The following is a 21,240-nucleotide window of genomic DNA, read 5'->3' as shown; positions in this document are numbered from 1 at the left end:
TGTTTGTAAATTGTGTAGGCTTGTACAAAACAAAGCAATTTACTAATATTTTAATATTTAATACCATTGAATATATTTTTCTAAAATTTTTTGAATATGTAATTTTAATGTTTGTTATTCACTTTGACAAAAAATTTGATCAAAAAAATGTTTACCTAAAAAAAAATGTATTTAAAGCAAAAAATTGTTCAATTGTCTGTCAGAAAATTGGTTTTTGGTTGAATTTTACTGTTTATTTTGGCTTTTTATAAATAAAAAACATTTTTTTTTCTGTTTTTTTTTATGGGAAATGATTACCTAACTATTAAAACTATGAAATTGCCTATTCAAAGTTTGATTTATTAATATTAATTTTCATGTTTTTTGGGGGACAAAACATCTTTAAATTAATAATTAATAACTATATTGTATATTTTATCAAAATAACATTGCCGCGCATTTAACTAATAATAATAATAATAACAATGATTATGATAATACAGTACTGATTTATGAAATGTACATCAACATTTACATCATCAATAATTGAAATTAATTACTATACAAGATTATAATAATTTAACAAACCACAGGGACGACATGTAAATAAAGCGGTCGTATAATATTTACTAAAGGAATTAAAGAAGTATAGAGTGACAAAGTTAAATCCGGGAAGCTGAAACAGACATACAGCATACCTGTACAATAGTATAAGCAGCTCTTATAACAGCTCAGTTGAACTAATTGCTTCATCGTCACGAGACGACCACTATCAGATCTGTTAAATGCCAGTTTCTCCTCATTTATGTGGTGGCTAACAGTGAGTAGAGAACATGCTAGCAAGCTAAAGCTATAAACTATTATCGTTGAAACTGGAATTAATACAAATATTTTGCTAATGAATTCCGAGTCAGTTTTTCTGCTAGAGCCAGGTATGTTTATTTTACTCAGAGGTTTCCTTTTGTGCATTAGATGTGTTTCATTGTGTAATTAATTGTTATAGCTTTGTGATACATTATTTGGAAGTAAACGTAGTTCGGTTATTTTTTAACACCACAATCACATGATTGTTTATAATATTATAATACAAGTACAGCTATTTATTCCATAAGTCTTGTCATACAGTAATTTAGCTCTGTTACTGTATAGGACTAAAATATTCTGAAATGAAAATTGTTGATAGTATACTATACACTATTATACAGTTACTAGTAGATCCTACTGTATTATTATACAAGGAAGCAGTTTGGACGTGATATGGAGTGTTGGGTGGTGCAGAGAGTAAGGGTCTGTTTAGCGCCGGAAATTAACCGTTAACCTCGACAGAGCAAATAGGGCGGTCAGTTTAAACGTTGCTGCATTGTAGTTGACTCAAGGTCAGCGACTGTCAATCAAATAACCGTTATTTTGCGTTGCAGCTATACTGTAGTTGTACTGAAATAATTTGTTAAATAACACCGAATTTCAACTGGTTACTGAAAATTTGTCCTGTTTCTGCAACCAAGAAATTGGAATTAATTTATTCACATGGTTAATAACCGGCTATTTTTTTGCAGCAGAAACAACATGACCTAATAACCAGAGACGTGTAAAAGGTTGATAGGTCAATCAGGGTAAAAAACGGTTGAGTAAAAGCTACTGGTTGCCTGCGACATTGTGGTTTGCGCACTATTTTTATTTTTAATTAGATACTATAGTACTAACATTTTTCATTTTTCCCTGGTATTATAGCACGTTGGTGTTGTTAAATCCTGTATTGCCACTCAATGGATTAGTTATTTCACCCTATTCATCATTTTCTTCATTCTACCATCTGTTCAATCTTTGTGGTTTGTCTAAGTATATACAGTTAGTGCATAATAATATTAGTTCATCTCTGTTAATTGCCTCAGTACAGTATAATATAGCAAAATATGTTGGAATAACTCAATTATGACATCAGGTAATGATAATTTGTTGTATGGTTTCTGTGTTTTTAGTGTATTTTAGCTGTTTATAATTAAACAAAATTCTCGAAAGAAGAGATTATTACCACTAAATTATAGTGTTAAATCTCCCAAAATTAGGGTATGTTCGGATCCATGGAGTTATGCTTTTGTATCGCAAGCAATATCATATAAGTAGCATTGTAAGCTTACCGATTTGGGCTGGTATGCCGGAGTAAATTTGATTGGTTAGAGCGTCGTTCACTGATCTTTTACCATGATCTGCCATAACGAACGAAAGATCAGTGTCGTATTAGATGCGTTTCCCACATTTTTCTGGTTCAGACCTATGGAGTTGTACGCCACGTACGATACAAAAGTATGACTCTGTATGTCTGAACAGGTCCTTAGACACCCTTGATCTTGTCCATAATCTTGGCAAATTTGTCTGTTTATCCACAATCTGGTTATAATCAGAATTTTAATTATAAAAGCAAATTTGGAACCATTGGACCGTAACAAATTCTCCTTTTGAGAATTTCCGGTTTTCAGAGTCTGGTTTCAGGGAAAAGTTTCGATTTCATTTATTTCGCATATTAAACAAGACCTGTAGTAAAACACAATTGAAACTGTGGCAGTATTACCATATTAAATGAATAAATAAAAAATTAAATTAAATGAAAAAATGACAATGCTGTGGGTATCAGTGCCTGGATCTCAGTGACTGGCTGTTTTACTTTATCGTTTTGATTTAGTCTTTTACTTATTTTATTTTGTATCTCCATTGAGATCCAGCCACTGACATCCACAGCATTGTCATTTTCAGTAATTTTCCTTTGGATTTATATTATGTGTACACATGACTGTTGATGTCAAATTTGTTTACCGATATAAAGATTATAGTAATATAATAATTAAAATAATTGTTGAAGTTGATAAAAAATATCTTAAATTATTATTTTTTGTCTAACTTCATCTCCCTCTCATCAACTTTTTTTTTGGATTATTTGTACGCCACCGTTAAAGTTACAATTAAATTTCAAATGATTGATATGTCAATTACGAATAGGACTTAAATATGAATGTACAAATCAATGTGTAATCCAAGATGAACCATATTGCTTTGCACTATTGAAATAATTAAGATATATTTTTTCAGTGTCATTACGTAGCACATGGAAAATCAGCTACGTCATAGCCAACGTTTTCATAATAACCATTTTACGCAACAGTCGATATTCCCAGGTATGTTTCTGGCCACGTGCCAACCTCTACGATGTATTAAAATAGGATTCTACACTTAAAGTGACTACCCACTGCAACACGTCACAAGCGCGCCGTTATAGGCTAATGGCTTTACTTTTGTGAGCTCTTCTGCGGAACGACTCAACATGATAATAATAATGGTTTATGTATTTGCTACTATTTATCTATGTAAGATAGGATTATAGCATTATAATATGATTAAGACACAAAGCAACAAATGAATAGTACTGGTTTCATAATACATTATGTTCTTCATAATTAATTATACATACAGTACATTAACCTATTAAAGATGTATTGTCTCCCTGAGAAAATAATTCTTTCAATTTTTTTTTTTGAATATACCATTTTAATGTTACTTTAAATAGTTTGACCAAAAATTTGATAGAAAAAAAATGTATTTATCTAAACAAGTGAAATTTAAAGCAAAAGTTGTAACATTGGCTGCCACCCAATGGGGTTTTGTTTGAATTTAACCATTTATTTTGTCATTTTATAAGTTAAAACATTAATTTCTTCCGTTTTTTCCCTACGGAAGTGATTAACTTTATTAAAACTACAAAATAATGTATTCAAAATCTGATTTTATTAATCTTTATTTTTCATGTTTTTAGGGGACAATACATCTTTAAGAAAACAAATAGGGATTATATTATAAAAACAAAATAGTGTCTAAAATTGTTTTCGTCCTATTAGAACTAAAAGTCGGTTTCCAACAGAATGATGCGGAGCAGCCGTGGAGTTTCTAATATATAAAAGCATTGCCAACAAGCATTGATCTTGTGGATTAACTTTTGTTAATACTGTATGTAATTTTTTCTATGGATATACAGTCCGAAATAAGTGAATAAATGAATAAATGAAAAAAGAAGTACCTGTACTTGTCATCAGGCGCGTACAGTATTTAGGCTAGGGCTAAACATGCGTTAGCCCCCCCCCCCCCCCAAATTTAACAGCCATGTCTTTTTAAATCACAATAATGACTATTTTTATTTTTCCTTCCCAATTTTTAGCCTCCCCTCTATAATACTGGATCCAATCCTGGTCATCAATGCATTAAATAAATTTGGCTGCAACACTTAATTAAATCATTATATATTAACCGTTTATAATATTAAGTATGACAATATTAGTAATACATTTTGACATAGGGTAAGAAATACAGTATTCAATAATAATATTGATAATTCATTATATAAGCAGGCTCTTCAATGCACTTTTGTAAGCATTATTAATCTGGTCATTTTGAATCAAACAGTATGAAAAACAAAAATGAAGACCTTACATATTTCATACCACAGACTGATAGCTATCTAATACCCACTTAACCACAGATCTTGTTATAAACCTTTAGGCCACCTACATTTCTAATGCCTATTCAAAATAATTTGCTAATTACTATTTGACCGCCATGTGCCCTTTGCTTTGAGAAATAATCATTTATGTAATTAATGTTTTTTGATTTATCAAACTGATATCAAACTAGCAGTTTTTTGTTTTTTTTTTTAGTATGTGACAGAAATAAATGTGTTGTTCACCGTCATCACAATTTTAATTAATCTAAATGGGTTCATTGACAGTTTAAGTCTGTTTGACATGAAATAGTACTTTTGAGTCAGAATCAGGGTTTCAAATGTATAGTATTTGTACATGTATTGCTAAACACCCCGCAAACCCCCGCAAACCTCCAAAAAAACATAGCAAACCCCATCGAACCAACATGAAAGTGATTGAATCATGTAGTGTACAACCCACTGGGTATATCCATGTAAAAAAATGTTGGTTCGATTGGGTTTGCTATGTTTTTTTGGAGGTTTGCGGGGGTTTGCGGGGTGTTTAGCAATACCCTGTTGTACTGTACATTGATAATACCCTTTACACATCTGCACACATTACTACAATTTGTAACATAGTTTGATCTTATAAATTACACATTTTGATACATGTGAACCTTGAGAAATCTCGGGAGAAAGTATAGTTGGGCGCTATTTGATGTATGATTCAATTTAATACCAGAACAATTACAAATGCGCAGTAGCAACTTCAGACGTTCCAACCTAAATGAATTAAAAATCGGGAGGATATACCGCCACCAATGTTAACACTGTGATGTCTGTCGCCACCAACGTTCAAGAATAAAAGTATACTGTACTACCAACACGATATAAAGACAGCTCTTTGCAAATCAGAGTAATACAAACAAAAAGAAAAGAACTTGTTTGGTGATTATAAATCAAACTTTATTTACTAACTTTATTCGTTGTATACACTTAAATAAAAAACCATTCACAGTACAAATCAAATCTGTATTTAGTTGTATTAATTCATTAACAAAAATACAAATTAAAACAAACAACTTACTGGAGTGTACAGCAACATCGTTGATTCCTCCCTGTGAGCATGACAATTCACGTTAAAAATAGTGCAAAAAAATTTGTATTCACTCTCGGTAACGTGTTGATTACTCGCACTAACAAACGGAAACGTATTTTTCCATTCATTAGAAAATCTAGTTTTATATTTTTTCTTGTTACAACTTTAGTCTCTAAAACTACGCTACTACGTTTTTCCGACATACTGTAAAACCAGAAAATTTCATGAGTGATTGCAATTCGCGAAAGTATGTACGCAAAATACAGTACTACAAGTACTTTTCCGGTACATGCGCAGTGAGAATACATACAGTACTGTACGATGGTACGATCGATGCATGGGCATTGGAATTGGGTCAAAGAACTTGTAACTAGCAATTTCAGTACACGCGCGCCTACCACTGATACTGTAGATTCATCGCGTACTGTCAGTAAACACAAAGGACGTCGCATAGTACTACTACTACTACTACACTGACGATGATGCCTTCCCTGGGCATGGGAATTAGGTCAAACTTGTAACCAGGAAAAAGTTTCAGTACACGTGCGCCTACTCTACTGATAAAGCGATACTGTAGCTTTATCGCTAAAGGTAAGAATCGCGTACTGTCGGTAAACACAAAGGACGTCGCCTTACAAGTTACAGTACGCTGTACTATGCTATACAATCTTTACATACATTACATGTTCGTTGTATCATACGGGGTGGTACGTACGACGTGTGGGATTAAATTAATTTGTAATATTAACTTTCGTGGGAAGATAGATTATAATTTAATACAATATTACTGAATTTTATAGAAATGTGTGAAATCGGGAGATATATTAAAAATTCGGGAGACCGGGAGGTGATGTTAAAATTCGGGAGACTCCCGGATAAATTGGGAGGGTTGGAACGTCTGCAACTTGGGGCATCTTGTCAGTGTTTTTATCTTCACACTATGCAAACCTGGTTACAACTTGTTACTTCTTGCAGGTGTGTGAAAATGGCATTAGTTTAACAAATTATTTAAACTATACAACCTAATAGGTAAGCATAGTACCAAAGTTGGCTGTGGTGCATTATAATGAATTGTCTGAATTTAACATAAATTACAGGGTGGGATTACTTTATAGTTATACTTAAGATTTGGGATTTCCCCAGGGATTTCCCCACTATGTACAACAAAACATTTTACACGTTTTGTTAATAGATACTATACTAATCATGCATTACATTTTTGTATTAAACAGTGGTGGATCCAGGATTTTAAAATGGGTGGGGGGGGGGGGCACATGGCCTAAAAATGGTGAAATGAAGTGCTGAGCTTACTGTAATGTTATGTCCTATCTTCTGCATTATTATTTGCGAAATTTCGCACCTGTTAAAATTGTATATTTAGCTAGCATATACTGTACTGTACAGGCTACCTTCTTTTAAATGCATTCAGTATGAGCAATATTTGACTTGCTCTCTTTTAAAAAACTAGTTTTATAATATGATTGATATTGATGGTGTAGACTGCTACTTTAGGTTCACATAGTAATTAGTTGAAAGCTTATTATCCATGTAATTGACATGAATCAGGCTTGAAACCGAAAGCTTTAAACTGAAAAACAAAACCAGACAGCTATGATATGACATTATTCACCTATTTAAAATATTTGTTTGTTATTTACAATACATTGTACTATTAATATTTTATTTTTATTTTATTTTATTTTATTCAATCCAAACCAACAGAATACCGCCACTAAAGCAGGTTTGAAATAAAAAAAAATACAACATCAAAAACGGTTAACAATAAAATACAGATATAAATATATAAAAACATAGATCAGCATGCCATAAACAATTTCAATTTAAAATAATATAATAATAATTATACACACAATATTTTTGTTGTATTATTAAATACAGTAGATCTCTGTTTAAATGGACACCTGTGGGATCCTTTAGGGTATCGACTGTAGGCCTATAAAACACATATTGATCCCCTGTTCTCACTTGATACAGGGGTGTTTCTTTGGTGGAGCGTTCTACTGCATTCCATAATTACCTAATATAGGTTGGTTCAGATGATCAAGCGATTGTAGAGAGGGTGCGCGGAGGGTGGGGATAGGAGGTGGAGGGTAGGAAGGATTTTAAAGGATTAATTCCATGATTTTTTAGATATATTACATTTGTTGTCCTAATTTGTATCCATGTTCAAACATAATTCCTCCATGGTTCAAATTAGTGACTTTTGGAAAAAATAGAAATTGTGAGAGTTTCTGATTTGAAATATCTCAATCAATTATTTATTGTTTAAATCTTCAACAGGGAGCATGACACTGGATAGCATGATAACGAGGCGGAAGAAGCTGTCAACATCATCTACATACAGTGAGTCTATGGAAGAGGATAAGGTACTCTTTCCTGGTTTGTCTGTCAAAGTTGCTGCCATTGATAAGTTAGCTGAGCTCTGTGTAGAATGTTTCGGTAAGTTGTTGACTTTGACAAGGCGGAGATAGGGGAATTAAAGCCTGCTTTCCACTAGGCAAATATATATTCACCCTCACTGGCTAAACGCTTGGGCCCAGAGCATGAGGAGCCCAATGCAACTACCTAGCGCTGGAGGCCTCTTAGGAGTGCTAAACCAGGGGCCTTTGCCCATTGCATTAAGCCACTGAGTGTAAGGACTCCAAAACCTTGACATCATTCAGACCTTAATATACGCTGGTTGAAATTAACAAATATACGGTCAACCTTTATAGGCCTCACTCTACATACAATAATTATTAACGATTTATTTTAAACCTAAAGGCTTATATGAATTATTGTCAATAGGTTAGATATATCTTAACCTTCATAATAAGTACTATAGTATGAATAAAATGTTCTAATTTGTTTTGATGAGCTATCAATATTATTTATTCATTTATGTATTTATTCAACATATCTATGCAGGATGAAATATTACAAAGTTTTTCAAATCGTATTCCGATTTATGCAGTGTATATAGAATGCCTCGTAAATTTGATATTTTTTTATATTTATATTTTTATGTGAACTTTATTCAATCAATTGTACTTGTTATAACCATAATAAAGGTATAATATTACAGTAGATTTTTACAAAAAAAAACAAAAAAAAAACCTATATAAATATTAATTATAAAATATATACAATGATTATTTACAGTAATGATAATAATAAAAATTAATTGTTTATATTGACTATTATTGGAAATAGAAGTTGAATAATAAAATACTGAAAAGCTTAATTAGAGGTTTACAATCAATGGAAAAGATGAAAACATATAATATTGTAAGTATTAAAAGTAGTAGATAGTGTTTAGGAAGATTACTGTATATTGGCAACGGCCTACAAATGAACATGGTTATAAGCAAAAGTTATAAGCAAAAGTTATATATTGATTGATTGAATCGGTCATTACTATTGTCCCCAAAAACATGACAAATATAGATGAATAAAATATAATAAAAAAACTTTGAATATTCATTTTTCCCCCAATAAATGAACAAAAACAATGATTTCGCTTTATGAAAGACAGTAACAATACATTCAACAAAAAAACAAGCATAAAAAAACGAGCATCATTAAATGTTTCACTATTAAGACTTATTACAACTATGGAGGTATACGTCCATGTTACAACCTTTGACTAGTGATATTGATAAGTATAAAAAAAATGGTTAAACTTAACACATATAAATTAACAAAAGTATATTGTATTCTCCCCAAAGAAAGGGCAATACCCCGTTAAAAATTCGTGGGATAATCATAAGCCCATTGCCCCCGTTGTCGATGACAAACTGTTTATTATTTACATGAGCTTCTCAACATTTTATGTGGGTTCTTAAAATAGCCTAATAATTGTATTGATTTCTTTTCATGTATGTAACATTGTAATACTACTGTAGCACGGTTAGTGTTTACAGAAAAAATGCTTAGATTAGATTAGTGAAGTCAAATGTAACATTGGCCCTGTTTCTGCTGCCAACTAAATACCGTATATTATACGGTATTTTTTGAATACCATATATATACGGTATATTTTTGGCAGCAGAAACTGCGCTCATAAAAAATATACCGTATTTTGTATACCGTATTTTCCCCACAAAATTTGTGGATAAAATACGGTATTTACAAATTTATACCGTATTTTTTGTACCCGTTTCTGCTGCCAATAAAAAAGTATTTTTTTTTTACATGACAAAAGGTCAACATTCATGTTTTTATTTTCTGTCGCTGTCAGCTGTTTTACACACGTGTATATATATTCGACGAAAATGTGGAGCGAAGACGTAACAGTTTTACTAAATAAATTTGTGTGGGGAAGCTAAAATGTCTGGCCAACTAAAAGGTAATAAAAGGGACAACCACATTTATAAAGACATTTCTAAAAAAATAAAGCAGGAGTATGGAATAGACTTGTCTCCAAAGCAAGTAAACTCAAAGCTGAAGAGCCTGCGAAAGCAGTACAGCATTGCAAAATACAATAACTCGGGGAGGGAACGAATTAATTGTCCCCATTACGATGTTTTCTGTGCTCTCACAACATCTCTATCACTAGGGCTCGGCTGTTGAAAGTGAGACGTAAAACTTCCTTTATTGCGACTTTTAGTTATCGATCAAATAAATGAATGGCAATTTGGGTAAAAAAGATGAAATTTAACACGACCACCCAAGAAGTATTGTTAGCAGAAACGGGGTACTAAAAAATACGGTATAAAAAATACCGTATTTTATACCGTATTTTTATACCGTATTTTGAGCAGTTGCAGCAGAAACAGGCCCATTGTAATACTACTGTAGCATGGTTAGTGTTTACAGAAAAAATGCTTAGATTAGATTAGTGAAGTCAAATGTAACATTGTAATACTACTGTAGCATGGTTAGTGTTTACAGAAAAAATGCTTAGATTAGATTAGTGAGGTCAAATGAATTAATGGATGATTGCTGGTTAGATTGATAAAGAGGTTTGGCGATGTTAACATGAGTGCGCATTCATACAATATAGTATCACCATAGATTGATTATGTATGGTTGACACATACTGTACGCAACATAAGCAATGGCTGTTCAGGTGTTTATGTTCATTTAAAAATTTCATCTGTCTACACTATCAAACTAGTTTGACAACAAAAAATGTGATGTGCCCAAATATAGAAGTGATATGCCCAAATATGGTGTAGTGATGACATCATCATGTCCATATATGGGCACATCAAATTTTTTTGATAGTGTAGAAAAAAAAAACCGTACTCGATATTCATCTATCTATAATATTAATAATATTTATTTGGTAGGAGCAAGTAAAAGGCATGAGCCCAAACAGGAAAACTGTTCTTACTCCATCATTATTATACAATACAAAAATAACAAAACTAAGTAGTACAAAATAATTAAAAACAAAACAAAGTTATAATGAAATACACCAATAAAGAATAAGCTGCATTGAATAAACAATATAAACAATTTAATATTTTGAGATCAAATGTTTGGTGAGTTTGGCTTTAAAGTCTGAAATTGTAGCACATTGTTTAATCTTGTTTTATCTGACATAAGTTTATCCTCATTCTCTCACTACATTAATTTATAACCTGTTTCTGCTGGGAATAATTAATAATAGCTTGTTAATAACTATGTGAATAAATTACCCCCAATTTAGCAAGAAATCAGGACAAATTTCAAATTATATATTCAACGACATTCTTGAAATAATGCTTAATAATATCAAGTCTTTGGGTTTAGGTAATTTGTTTTATTTCTACTGTATGTATCAAATAAAAATAAACATTTATTTCCTTGAAAAGCACAAAAGATAGAAACAATCAATAACAATGAAACGAAGGTTTGAAAAAAGAAAATGTAATGTACAAATCAAAAATGTCATCAGAGAATCAAAGAATGTCAACATTTCTATTCGAAAATATTTCTGTATAATAAAAAATTGAAAGCAAAAGAAGGTGGCAACAGGATGTGATGTTGATTTTAACCAGTCTGATTTCAATTTTATTTATCAATTTGTAAAAAAGTCGGACAGTCCTATCACTTAATTTGTTTTATTTTGTTGTATTTTTCAGATGACGCAGGGCAAGTTATCGAGGAATCGTCATTCCCACGTGTACTTTTTTTAATGCATGAGTGGTTTATGCTATCAGAAGAACTTGCTACTCAGTTTCTTCATCTATATCCTTTTTGAAATTGTAATTGTTTGTAACTACTCAGAGGCGGATCCAGCATTATAGATTAGGGGGGGTGGGGCGCTAAATATTTCATAAATGATAAAACCATCCGTCAGGATGCAGAAAAATAAAAATAGTGATTATTTTATTTAAAAAAGTACAATTTTAGGGGGGGCCTAAAGCCTGTTTAGCACCCACTTAAATCCGTTCCTGCTACTGTAAAGTAGTTTTGCATCATGGTATTGAGTCAATACTGTTGGGCAGTACCCGCTACTTACTTGGGCTCGAATCTAACCCCTAGCCATCAGCGCAAGCTCGGTGCTCTAGAGGTAGGAACGCCAGACTATAGTGATCTGGAAGTTGTGGGTTCATTTAATTTTGATAATTTTTATGCAAAATGAGCCATTTGATTTCAGTGCTTGGGTTAAGTCCATTCTGATGTACTATATAATATATATAATAAGGCCATCCCATCTTTGTGTTCAAAATGATGGTATGGTATATAACTCATCTGTAAAGCTCTGTTGACATTATCAAACTAGTTTGACAAAAAAGTGTGATGTGCCCAATTATGGTAGTGATATAACATGCATCGTGTCCATATATGGTCACATCACATTTGCCCATATAATGGACATGATGATGATGTCATATCATTACCATATAATGGACATGATGATGATGTCATATCATTACTGTACCATATTTGGACATGATGATGATGTCATATCATTACCATATTTGGACATGATGATAATGTCATATCATTACCATATAATGGACATGATGATGATGTCATATCATTACCATATTTGGACATGATGATGATGTCATATCATTACCATATTTGGACATGATGATGATGTCATATCATTACCATATTTGGACATGATGATGATGTCATATCATTACCATATTTAGACATTCACTATCACTTTTTTTTCTCTTTAGGTACAGTATGTAAATAGTTGTTTGATTTTTAAAATGATAAATTTAATGAAAAACTTGTTTCGTCCTCAAGATCCTACAGTCAGTTTAGGGTACGAGTATGTACATTTATAATGTTTTAGATCAAATTCAAAATACCTTTTATTAATCTAAATTTTAGATCTATTACCGACAATTGAAATTCACACCACCCACATATCGATCAGATATTCTGAGAAGTTTGTGAAAATGAAATATAAATGTATTATTTTCTATTTAAGCCCCCGAGTAAAAACCATTAGTACACGTGTTGTTGTGATATATGTAATCTAGCTTTCAGAGATATTTGATAAAAGTAGTTTTAGTTAGAATTTAATTAAATTGAAATTACTATAGATTTGCTGTTGCACAGTGTTGTTGGTGTGCTCAAAAGAACTAACATATGCTGCCTATAGAGTATTTTAAATGAAAGTCTCCTATCCGTGTCTTAATTTTCATTTTGGAAAATAATATCTTGAAATATTATAAAATAATGCAGTAACTTATAGCGGCACCCAAAACCTTAAATGAAATTGATTATATCAGTTTTTTTTTTCACAAATCAACAGGCACAGAAGAAATTCTAAACCGGCCGCATCTTTCAGTATATTTATTTATGCAGTGAGATCTCCGAAGAGATACAATACTTTTACATATAAACCAACACACAGAACAAATTCTAAGCCGCCTGATAAAAAAGTACAATTTTTGTTTTTAATCTAATAATGGTTAAGGCTGACAAAAAGAGGAATGTTGGTTTTGTTCATAATGTGTAATACTAGTGTTTTATAAAACAAATTAAAAAATTTCTAAAAAATGTGCGATTATAACCTATGATGAAATAAAGCCTTTAAAACAGAGCGTTATGGTATGATATTAATATTTCAAACTTATCAGTATTTTGTTTGTCTTTTCTTTAATCTTTCTTACGTATCAATGCAGCAATAAAAGTCAGTGTAACAAGTCAACATGTATGCACAATGCAACGTTTGAAGATTGTCAGGCTTTTAGCTACAGAAGAAGGATATGTCATGCTATCAGGTATAAACTACTATAATTTATATATACATATTAGTTTAATTATACATAATATATTATTAATTTATATATAAATCCAAAGGCAAATTACTGAAAAAATGACAATGTTGTGGGTATCAGTGGCTGGATCTCAATGGAGATACAAAAAAAAAGCAAAAGGCTAAATCAAAACGATAAGTAAAACATCCAGAAAAGTTAGCAGAGCTTTCGGGCAACACTAGCCCTTCATCAGATAACACATTAGGCATAGAACAGTAATTCTAAACCGCCCGGTGATATACTGAAATTTAATTAATTAATTTCGAATGATAAAGATGAGGAAATCTGTGAGAATTAGAAAAAGTCCCCCAAACCAGGATTCGAACCTGGAACCTTCTGCTTGATATGCAGATTTCCTAACCATTAGACCACTGGGGCTTTCATGGTATTGTTCAAACTCTATATATGTCTGCTGTATTAGAGGGGATACACAAAAGGTAAGGTTCAGAATGAATGTTGAATGGTTGTTATCGTGTAATCATTTCAACGATAGGGTGAAAAATGTAACAAATAAATTGTGTTATTTACTAATAAACGTTTATAAAAGCCGATATTTTTGTTTAAATCAAGGGGGAAAATGTAAAAACAAAAATGGTGTTATTTATTAGTAAACACTGGGTTTATAAAATCTAATATTTTGTTTTAAATCAAGGAAAAAATTGTAACAAAAAAATTGCACTATTTAAAAATAAACGCCAATATTTTTGTTTTTTTGGTTAAATCAATCATTTTTGGAAAATACAGATCTAGATAATTTATTAAATGAAAGAATAGCTAGGGGTGAAAAATGTAACAAATACATTGTGTTATTTTCTAATAAACGTTTATAAAAGCCGAGTGATTTTGGGAGTTTACAAAATGTCCCGTTTAGTATGTGAGATTTTAATTTACAAGCTTTCTGTGTTCAGGATTTCCATTGCATCTTGTTATATGTTTAGTTTACATAGGCCTGTCATACTAAATGAAATGCACTACATCAGACATAACAAAAAAAACCTATTTTACTCATTATTATGTTATTGTATAAAATATCATAATAAAAATTATTTGCTAAGATTTAGTTTTTATCTAAATCAATATTACATTCAATCTGCCTTATTACATAACATACATAATATACACATACCTCGTTTTTTAAACTACTGCAGCATGGTCGATAATATTAGAAGTTGGAGATTGATCGTAATAGGTTAATCAAATGGAAGTAGTTTGCTAATGGGATAATCTGTATTCATTTCAATGACTCTAGTCTCGACCTAATTGATGACAAATTATTTTCTGATCAGTTTTTTCTATTGTAAAACATGCATGCATATATTCATAGAACAAAATAGTCCATAAATAGATTCGTTTCATTCATTCTATTGCTATTGTCTACTTTGTGTAAATTAATTAATATAATCAAATTATGACATCATGCAATGATTAATGTTATTGAAAGGGCTGTACTGAAAAAAATATTTTGCAAGGGCACTATCAAATTTAGAATAAAAAAAAGCAAAAAGGAGAAAGTGAATATGTGAAATTTTGTAAAGCATGCATTTATGACTCCTCACTGGTGCAAGGTTTTTCCAATAGTGCCCTGGAAAACTGAAACTGCTTTATACTAATTATTTATTAGCCAATCTTTTGTAACTTTTGCATTTTGTAAGTTATACAACTAAATCTGATACATGCTCTTATATATATAGGATAAAAATGTTAATTTTCTCCCCTTGGCGTCTTGGTCAAAGGTGTTCTCCTGCTCTTCACCATCCAAACTTTGTTTTCTAGATTCATCGATGATATATATTAAATATACATTTTTTATTAACTTCTCTTTCAAATTCAATAATAAAAGTAATTAGCATAGTTAATTATATTTTATAGATACTCATATTTATTAATTAAAACATTAATTGATATGGAATATTCATATCTATTCTATATATATCTACTTAATTTTATCAAGTTATCCTTGATAAGATTAAATTAAATAATATTTAAATACAGTACTTATACTTCTATCTTCTACATCAATTTATGGTAATCTCTTAAGCAATGGGTGTGGATTTTCCCTAGAAAAAGTATTAACCAGAAACCAACACTGAAGTTCTACATAAGATATTAAAATGAGATTTTGAGGAAAATAATGGGTTGTTATATTCGCACTACCTGATTAAAATAGTGCGTAAAAAAAATTGTTTGTGGAAAAATTTTTTTTTGTCTTGTGTGAGGTCGTCCCACTTTTATTATAATTCTCTGTTTTATATGTATATATATATTATATATAAAAATAAAGGTACATTTGTAACATGTTTATAGTGGTGTGTTGTTTTTGCAAAAACTTTCAATAGATCACACAAGTTGGGTACCATTTAACTAACCATTATTATTGGAGTTTTATCTATAAAAGCTGTTTATGTTTCTATCTTGAAGAAAAAACATTTGTGTCATTAACTTTATTTTTCATTTTTCGACCAATAATTATTACCAAATTATGTACCAAATTTTGGGAGCAAAAATCAGGCAACAAGTTGTTCTTCACACCAGCTACAGAAATTTCATTTTTATGTGAAAGTTGGAATAATTATTTATTATAAATCCTTAATCGATGACAGAAGCCTTTGGCCTCTTTTCTCAATCCTTGTCACAATAAAGCTACTTTTTAATAAAATGAAATTAGTGATTTCAATCTTTTTCACATAATGACTTTAATAGCCTTAAAACCTGCAAACATAACACGTACTAGAACACTATGATATTCTGTTCTTCAGGTATTGGATAATGAACTGGCCTGTTCATTTTGATTTAGACAAGAAATTATATGGTGTACTGCAAGAATTTCAAACACTCCTACACGCAGATGGAAATTCACAACTTATAACTATTGTCGATGTTTCTAATTTGTAAGTATTTAAAGTAAACATTCTTGTTTGTTAACATGAATGTGATTCCGAATGTTTGTGTGAGGTGAGAAATAAAATCTTCCCATGAAAGTTATATGTCCCACAGAAAATAAAAGTAAAGGTATACACAGTGCAACATAGGTAACTTGTACTCTATAAGTACGTTTCCCACTTGGACTCAATGCAATGATGTAGGCACAATGCAAGTGAATTGACCAATCACAAGCGACAGTTCAGATGATCCATCGTGTTGTGATTGGTCAACTTCCTTTATGTTCTTGCATTGAGTCCATTAAGTGAGAATGATGCTAAAAGGTGGATACATCTAATTTCATCGCTTGTACCATCTCACTTTCTAATCCAGTAAAATTAAAATTTCTGACTTCTTTAGACCATCATATGACTGGATGCGTGTTGTATCTGTACGGAACCCTCTCCGTGGAAGGAACCGAAAAGTATCTTTAGTCTTCAATCATTTAGAGCCAACAGAATTAGCCGATCATCTTACTTTTCTTGAGTACAAAGTATTTCGGCGTTTAAATGTAAGTGTACATACAGAGTAGTGATTAGTACGTGTTATGCATGTTCAATACAGATATGGATTTATGTGTATATGTATTACATTCAGTTTTTCTGAAAGTATTTGAAGAATAAAATGCATCTGCATTTCATAATTGAATGTATTTCGTACAAAGAACCTTCGATTTTAAAACATTGTATGTGACCCACTATCTATAGGAGACATACATAATTTGAGCCACAGAATTCAAAATGTATTTCTTGACAGATTTTTGCTCTAGTATGGATATTATTTTCTCGAAACATGATATTTTAAGGCAGTTTGCCTATTTATCAAATGCCTCACAATCGTGATTTTAACCTAGAAAGTTTGGTGGAATCATACATGATCTATCTAATATGGATATGTTTGAACTACTATTACATTTAGACTAATAAACATTCATTATTTGTATAATATTATAATCTCTCTCTATTTTTATAGCGCTCATTTTTCCTCTATTTATAAATTATTATTATTATTACTGTTATTATTTCCGTTTCGCAATCCAAGATGAAAATAACAATGCATCGTAATTCCTCGACTTAACAATGGCAGTCACTTAAAGTGTTTGCAGACTCTTAAGTACATGTCGGTTCTCTTCAGCGTGCATTTAATTAAACGATCACACTTCACGCGTGACTGATCACCTTCGAGAACATGATTGCCAAGTTCAGCTTCAGATCAGCGTATACTTGGATTGTGGCGAATGCTGTAAAAACATGTTTGAAAATAGCTTGTTAATTAATAATAAATTTTATCACTTCTGATGTTTATTCAATTATAGCCATTTTGTACTGGATTGATCAGGTTCCAAAATAAGTAAAATATCTGTAACAATCGTAATAATTAAAATTTTATAAGAAAATTTTTCAAGATATTTTAAAATTATTTAGTTTAATATCTAAAATATATTTTTACAATATAGTTGATTGAATTAAAAAAGTGGTAATTAATTTCACAGATTTTTTATACGGATAGGAAATAAAAACATAAATATTTATTCAATGGAAATAATTGAATTCATTAATGTAACATAAACTAGTACTACTCTATTAATGTATAGGTTTATCCTCGGAGGTATTAGCCTACACTCATGTATAAGTCCACCCTGAGGAATAGCCCACACTCATGTATAAGTCCACCCTGAGGAATAGCCCACACTCATGTATAAGTCCACCCTGAGGAATAGCCCACACTCATGTATAAGTCCACCCTGAGGAATAGCCCACAGTCATGTATAAGTCCACCCTGAGGAATAGCCCACAGTCATGTATAAGTCCACCTTGCGGAATAGCCCATACTTGCGTATAAGTCTACCCTGAGGAATAGCCCACACTCATGTATAAGTCCACCCTGAGGAATAGCCCACACTCATGTATAAGTCCACCCTGAGGAATAGCCCACACTCATGTATAAGTCCACCCTGAGGAATAGCCCACACTCATGTATAAGTCCACCCTGAGGAATAGCCCACACTCATGTATAAGTCCACCCTGAGGACTAGCCCACACTCATGTATAAGTCCACCCTGAGGAATAGCCCACAGTCATGTATAAGTCTACCCTGAGGAATAGCCCACACTCATGTATAAGTCCACCCTGAGGAATAGCCCACACCAGGGCTGTAGCCACCAGTATGGTTGGGAAGGTTTCAGTGACCACTTTTTCACAGATGCATTTGACAACCCAGTGGCTTAACAGAGGTGTTTCCCTTTTCTTGCGAAAACCGAACCACTTTATTTCTTGTGGCTGTACATCACTGCACACTCATGTATAAGTCCACCCTGAGCAATAGCCCATACTCATGTATAAGTTTACCTTGAGGAATAGCCCACACTCGTGTTAAGTCCACCCTGAGGAGTAGCCCACACTCATGTATAAGTCCACCCTTAGGAATAGCTCACACATATATAAGTCCTCCCTGAGAAATAGCCCTCACTCATATAATCCTACTCTGAGGTAGTAGCTCCACACTCCGCGTAATTAGCTCGCCATAAAAACTTATATAGAGTATGTGCTATCACTTGTTGGTAGTTGAGTCAAGCTTAGATTCTAAACTACCTATTCATTTTGCTTTATTGTTTTTAATGGTAAAAATAAATTTCTTTTTTTATTTGAATTAAAAATAAAAGAGGAATTAGAGCTGCAGGGACTTACTACTCGCAAACTTAATCTATTATTATATATTTTAGGTCAGATGTTACCAATTAAATCTAAAAATATATTCAAGATAGATAGTTGCCAAATATAGATGCTATCAATAACATAATGACTTGGATGAGAACCATTATGTATTTTGATTGGATAATATAAAACATTGAGTATGTACTCAAGAATGTTGATTGGTTAATCTGAATCGTTGACCTTTAAACCTTTTTTAAAGATACAGTTGCACAAAACTACGTAAAATAAAGTATTCCCTTTGTTTTGGTTCTGAGCTATTTTCTCATTTGTGTATATTTTTATATATACGACATTTGTATATATACATTTTCCAAGCATAGATTATTCTCATTTATATATATATTATATATACGACATATTTATACGGATATATATATACATTTTCCAAGCATAGATTTTCTCATTTATGTATATTATATATATGTTTACTTTATCGTTTTGATTTAGCTTTTTGCTTTTTATTTTTGTATCTCCATTGAGATCCAGCCACTGATACCCACAGCATTGTCATTTTTTTCAGTAATTTGCCTTTGGATTTATATATACGACATATGTATACATATATATATATATATTCTAGGCATGGAGAAACTCAAAACTATACAAGTAACATATAATAACATGTTTTTTTTTCTGTTCTCCATTTCACCAAAGCTACAATGAAATGTATTGTCACTGTGTAATTGCACTATACAAATTACAAATATTGAAATTAAAATTTGTTGATTAAACATGCTATTAATTAAAAACAAATATAATTTGTTGTAAATGAGAAATTTGGATTTCCTATTTTCCATTGTGACTTTACTGAAAAATACTCAAATACTGAAAAGCTTTTTATTTGTCAATTATTTGGGAATAGGAACATCTCATATGTGAGTCTATTTTCTATACCTTCTTCCCACTATTTCAACCTTTTTTTTCACCTATGTGCTATATTCATATTAATGTTAATCCGCCTTGTCTTTATTGTTTTAGTTTGGCGATTTTAAAAGCTATGCCCTGAGCGGTCAGCTGAAGGATAACGTAAAGTTGGAACGTTCGGTTGGCCTATTCAATGGATTATCCATGTGGATTCAATGTATGGTACTAAGTCGACACACGCCAAAGCAAAGGGCAGAGGTCATGGAGAAATTTGTCAATGTAGCAGTTGTAAGTATACCTCTAGTTTCTATATTTATAAAGTTTATTTTTAATATACTGTATGTGACCGAGTATAATCCCATGGTTGATTATAGTCCCACCCACAAATTTAGGCTAAATTTAGACACAAGGATTTGGTAAATCCAATGTTAATGTGATCTGAGTATATAATCCAATACCCTAATTTTTGACAAATTTGTAATCATTTGGCCTACTCGGTCTTATGGTAATTTATTAAATTCAATTAATTATTATTATTAAAGGGCCAACTGAGATAAGCTTACTTCTAGGTTGGTCCTTTTTTATGCTCTGTATTATTTGTATGGCATTTGATGAAATAAATTTTTTAAAAATTTTATTCATTCATCATATTGTAAGTAGGTTTTATTGCCGTTTTTTTATCTAGAGAAAGACAATTCAATTTAATTCAACAACATCAAACAGCATACAAATATATATAGAGCGTAAAACATGTTTCAGTTGGCCCTTTAACATGGTTACAAAACATATCTGTTTTTGTTGATAGGCATTGTCTATATTATATAGTAATACGTCTGTATTCAATCTTATCACTGCATTTTCGTTTTTTTCATGTATTTTCTTTTTTGAATATCTACAATATTATTTGTTGCAACACTTTGTTGGAAATCAACGTCATTATAACATATCGGCCTGTGTCAGTGACGTCAGCGTTTTGTATGATTT

At 31.5% G+C, this 21,240-nt stretch overlaps 1 protein-coding gene across 1 annotated transcript in view; it reads left to right on the top strand.

Annotated features, from left to right (window-relative positions):
- Window positions 1-840: 840 nt before the first annotated feature.
- LOC140060679 (ras guanyl-releasing protein 3-like) overlaps window positions 841-21,240 on the top strand; it is a 41,213-nt gene continuing 20,813 nt past the window's right edge. Inside the window, exons 1-7 of the mRNA XM_072106990.1 lie at window positions 841-911; window positions 7,845-8,003; window positions 11,615-11,720; window positions 13,613-13,723; window positions 16,516-16,647; window positions 17,039-17,189; window positions 20,371-20,544. Of these exons, the coding sequence (XP_071963091.1) occupies window positions 878-911; window positions 7,845-8,003; window positions 11,615-11,720; window positions 13,613-13,723; window positions 16,516-16,647; window positions 17,039-17,189; window positions 20,371-20,544 (867 nt within the window). The 5' untranslated portion in view covers window positions 841-877. The remainder of the gene's footprint in view (window positions 912-7,844; window positions 8,004-11,614; window positions 11,721-13,612; window positions 13,724-16,515; window positions 16,648-17,038; window positions 17,190-20,370; window positions 20,545-21,240) is intronic.

Source organism: Antedon mediterranea, chromosome 10, assembly GCF_964355755.1.
Source record: "Antedon mediterranea chromosome 10, ecAntMedi1.1, whole genome shotgun sequence".
In the NCBI taxonomy this organism is placed as follows: domain Eukaryota; kingdom Metazoa; phylum Echinodermata; class Crinoidea; order Comatulida; family Antedonidae; genus Antedon; species Antedon mediterranea.
The sequence above is the reverse complement of the archived record's forward strand: the minus strand, read 5'-3'. Positions and strand labels throughout refer to the sequence as shown.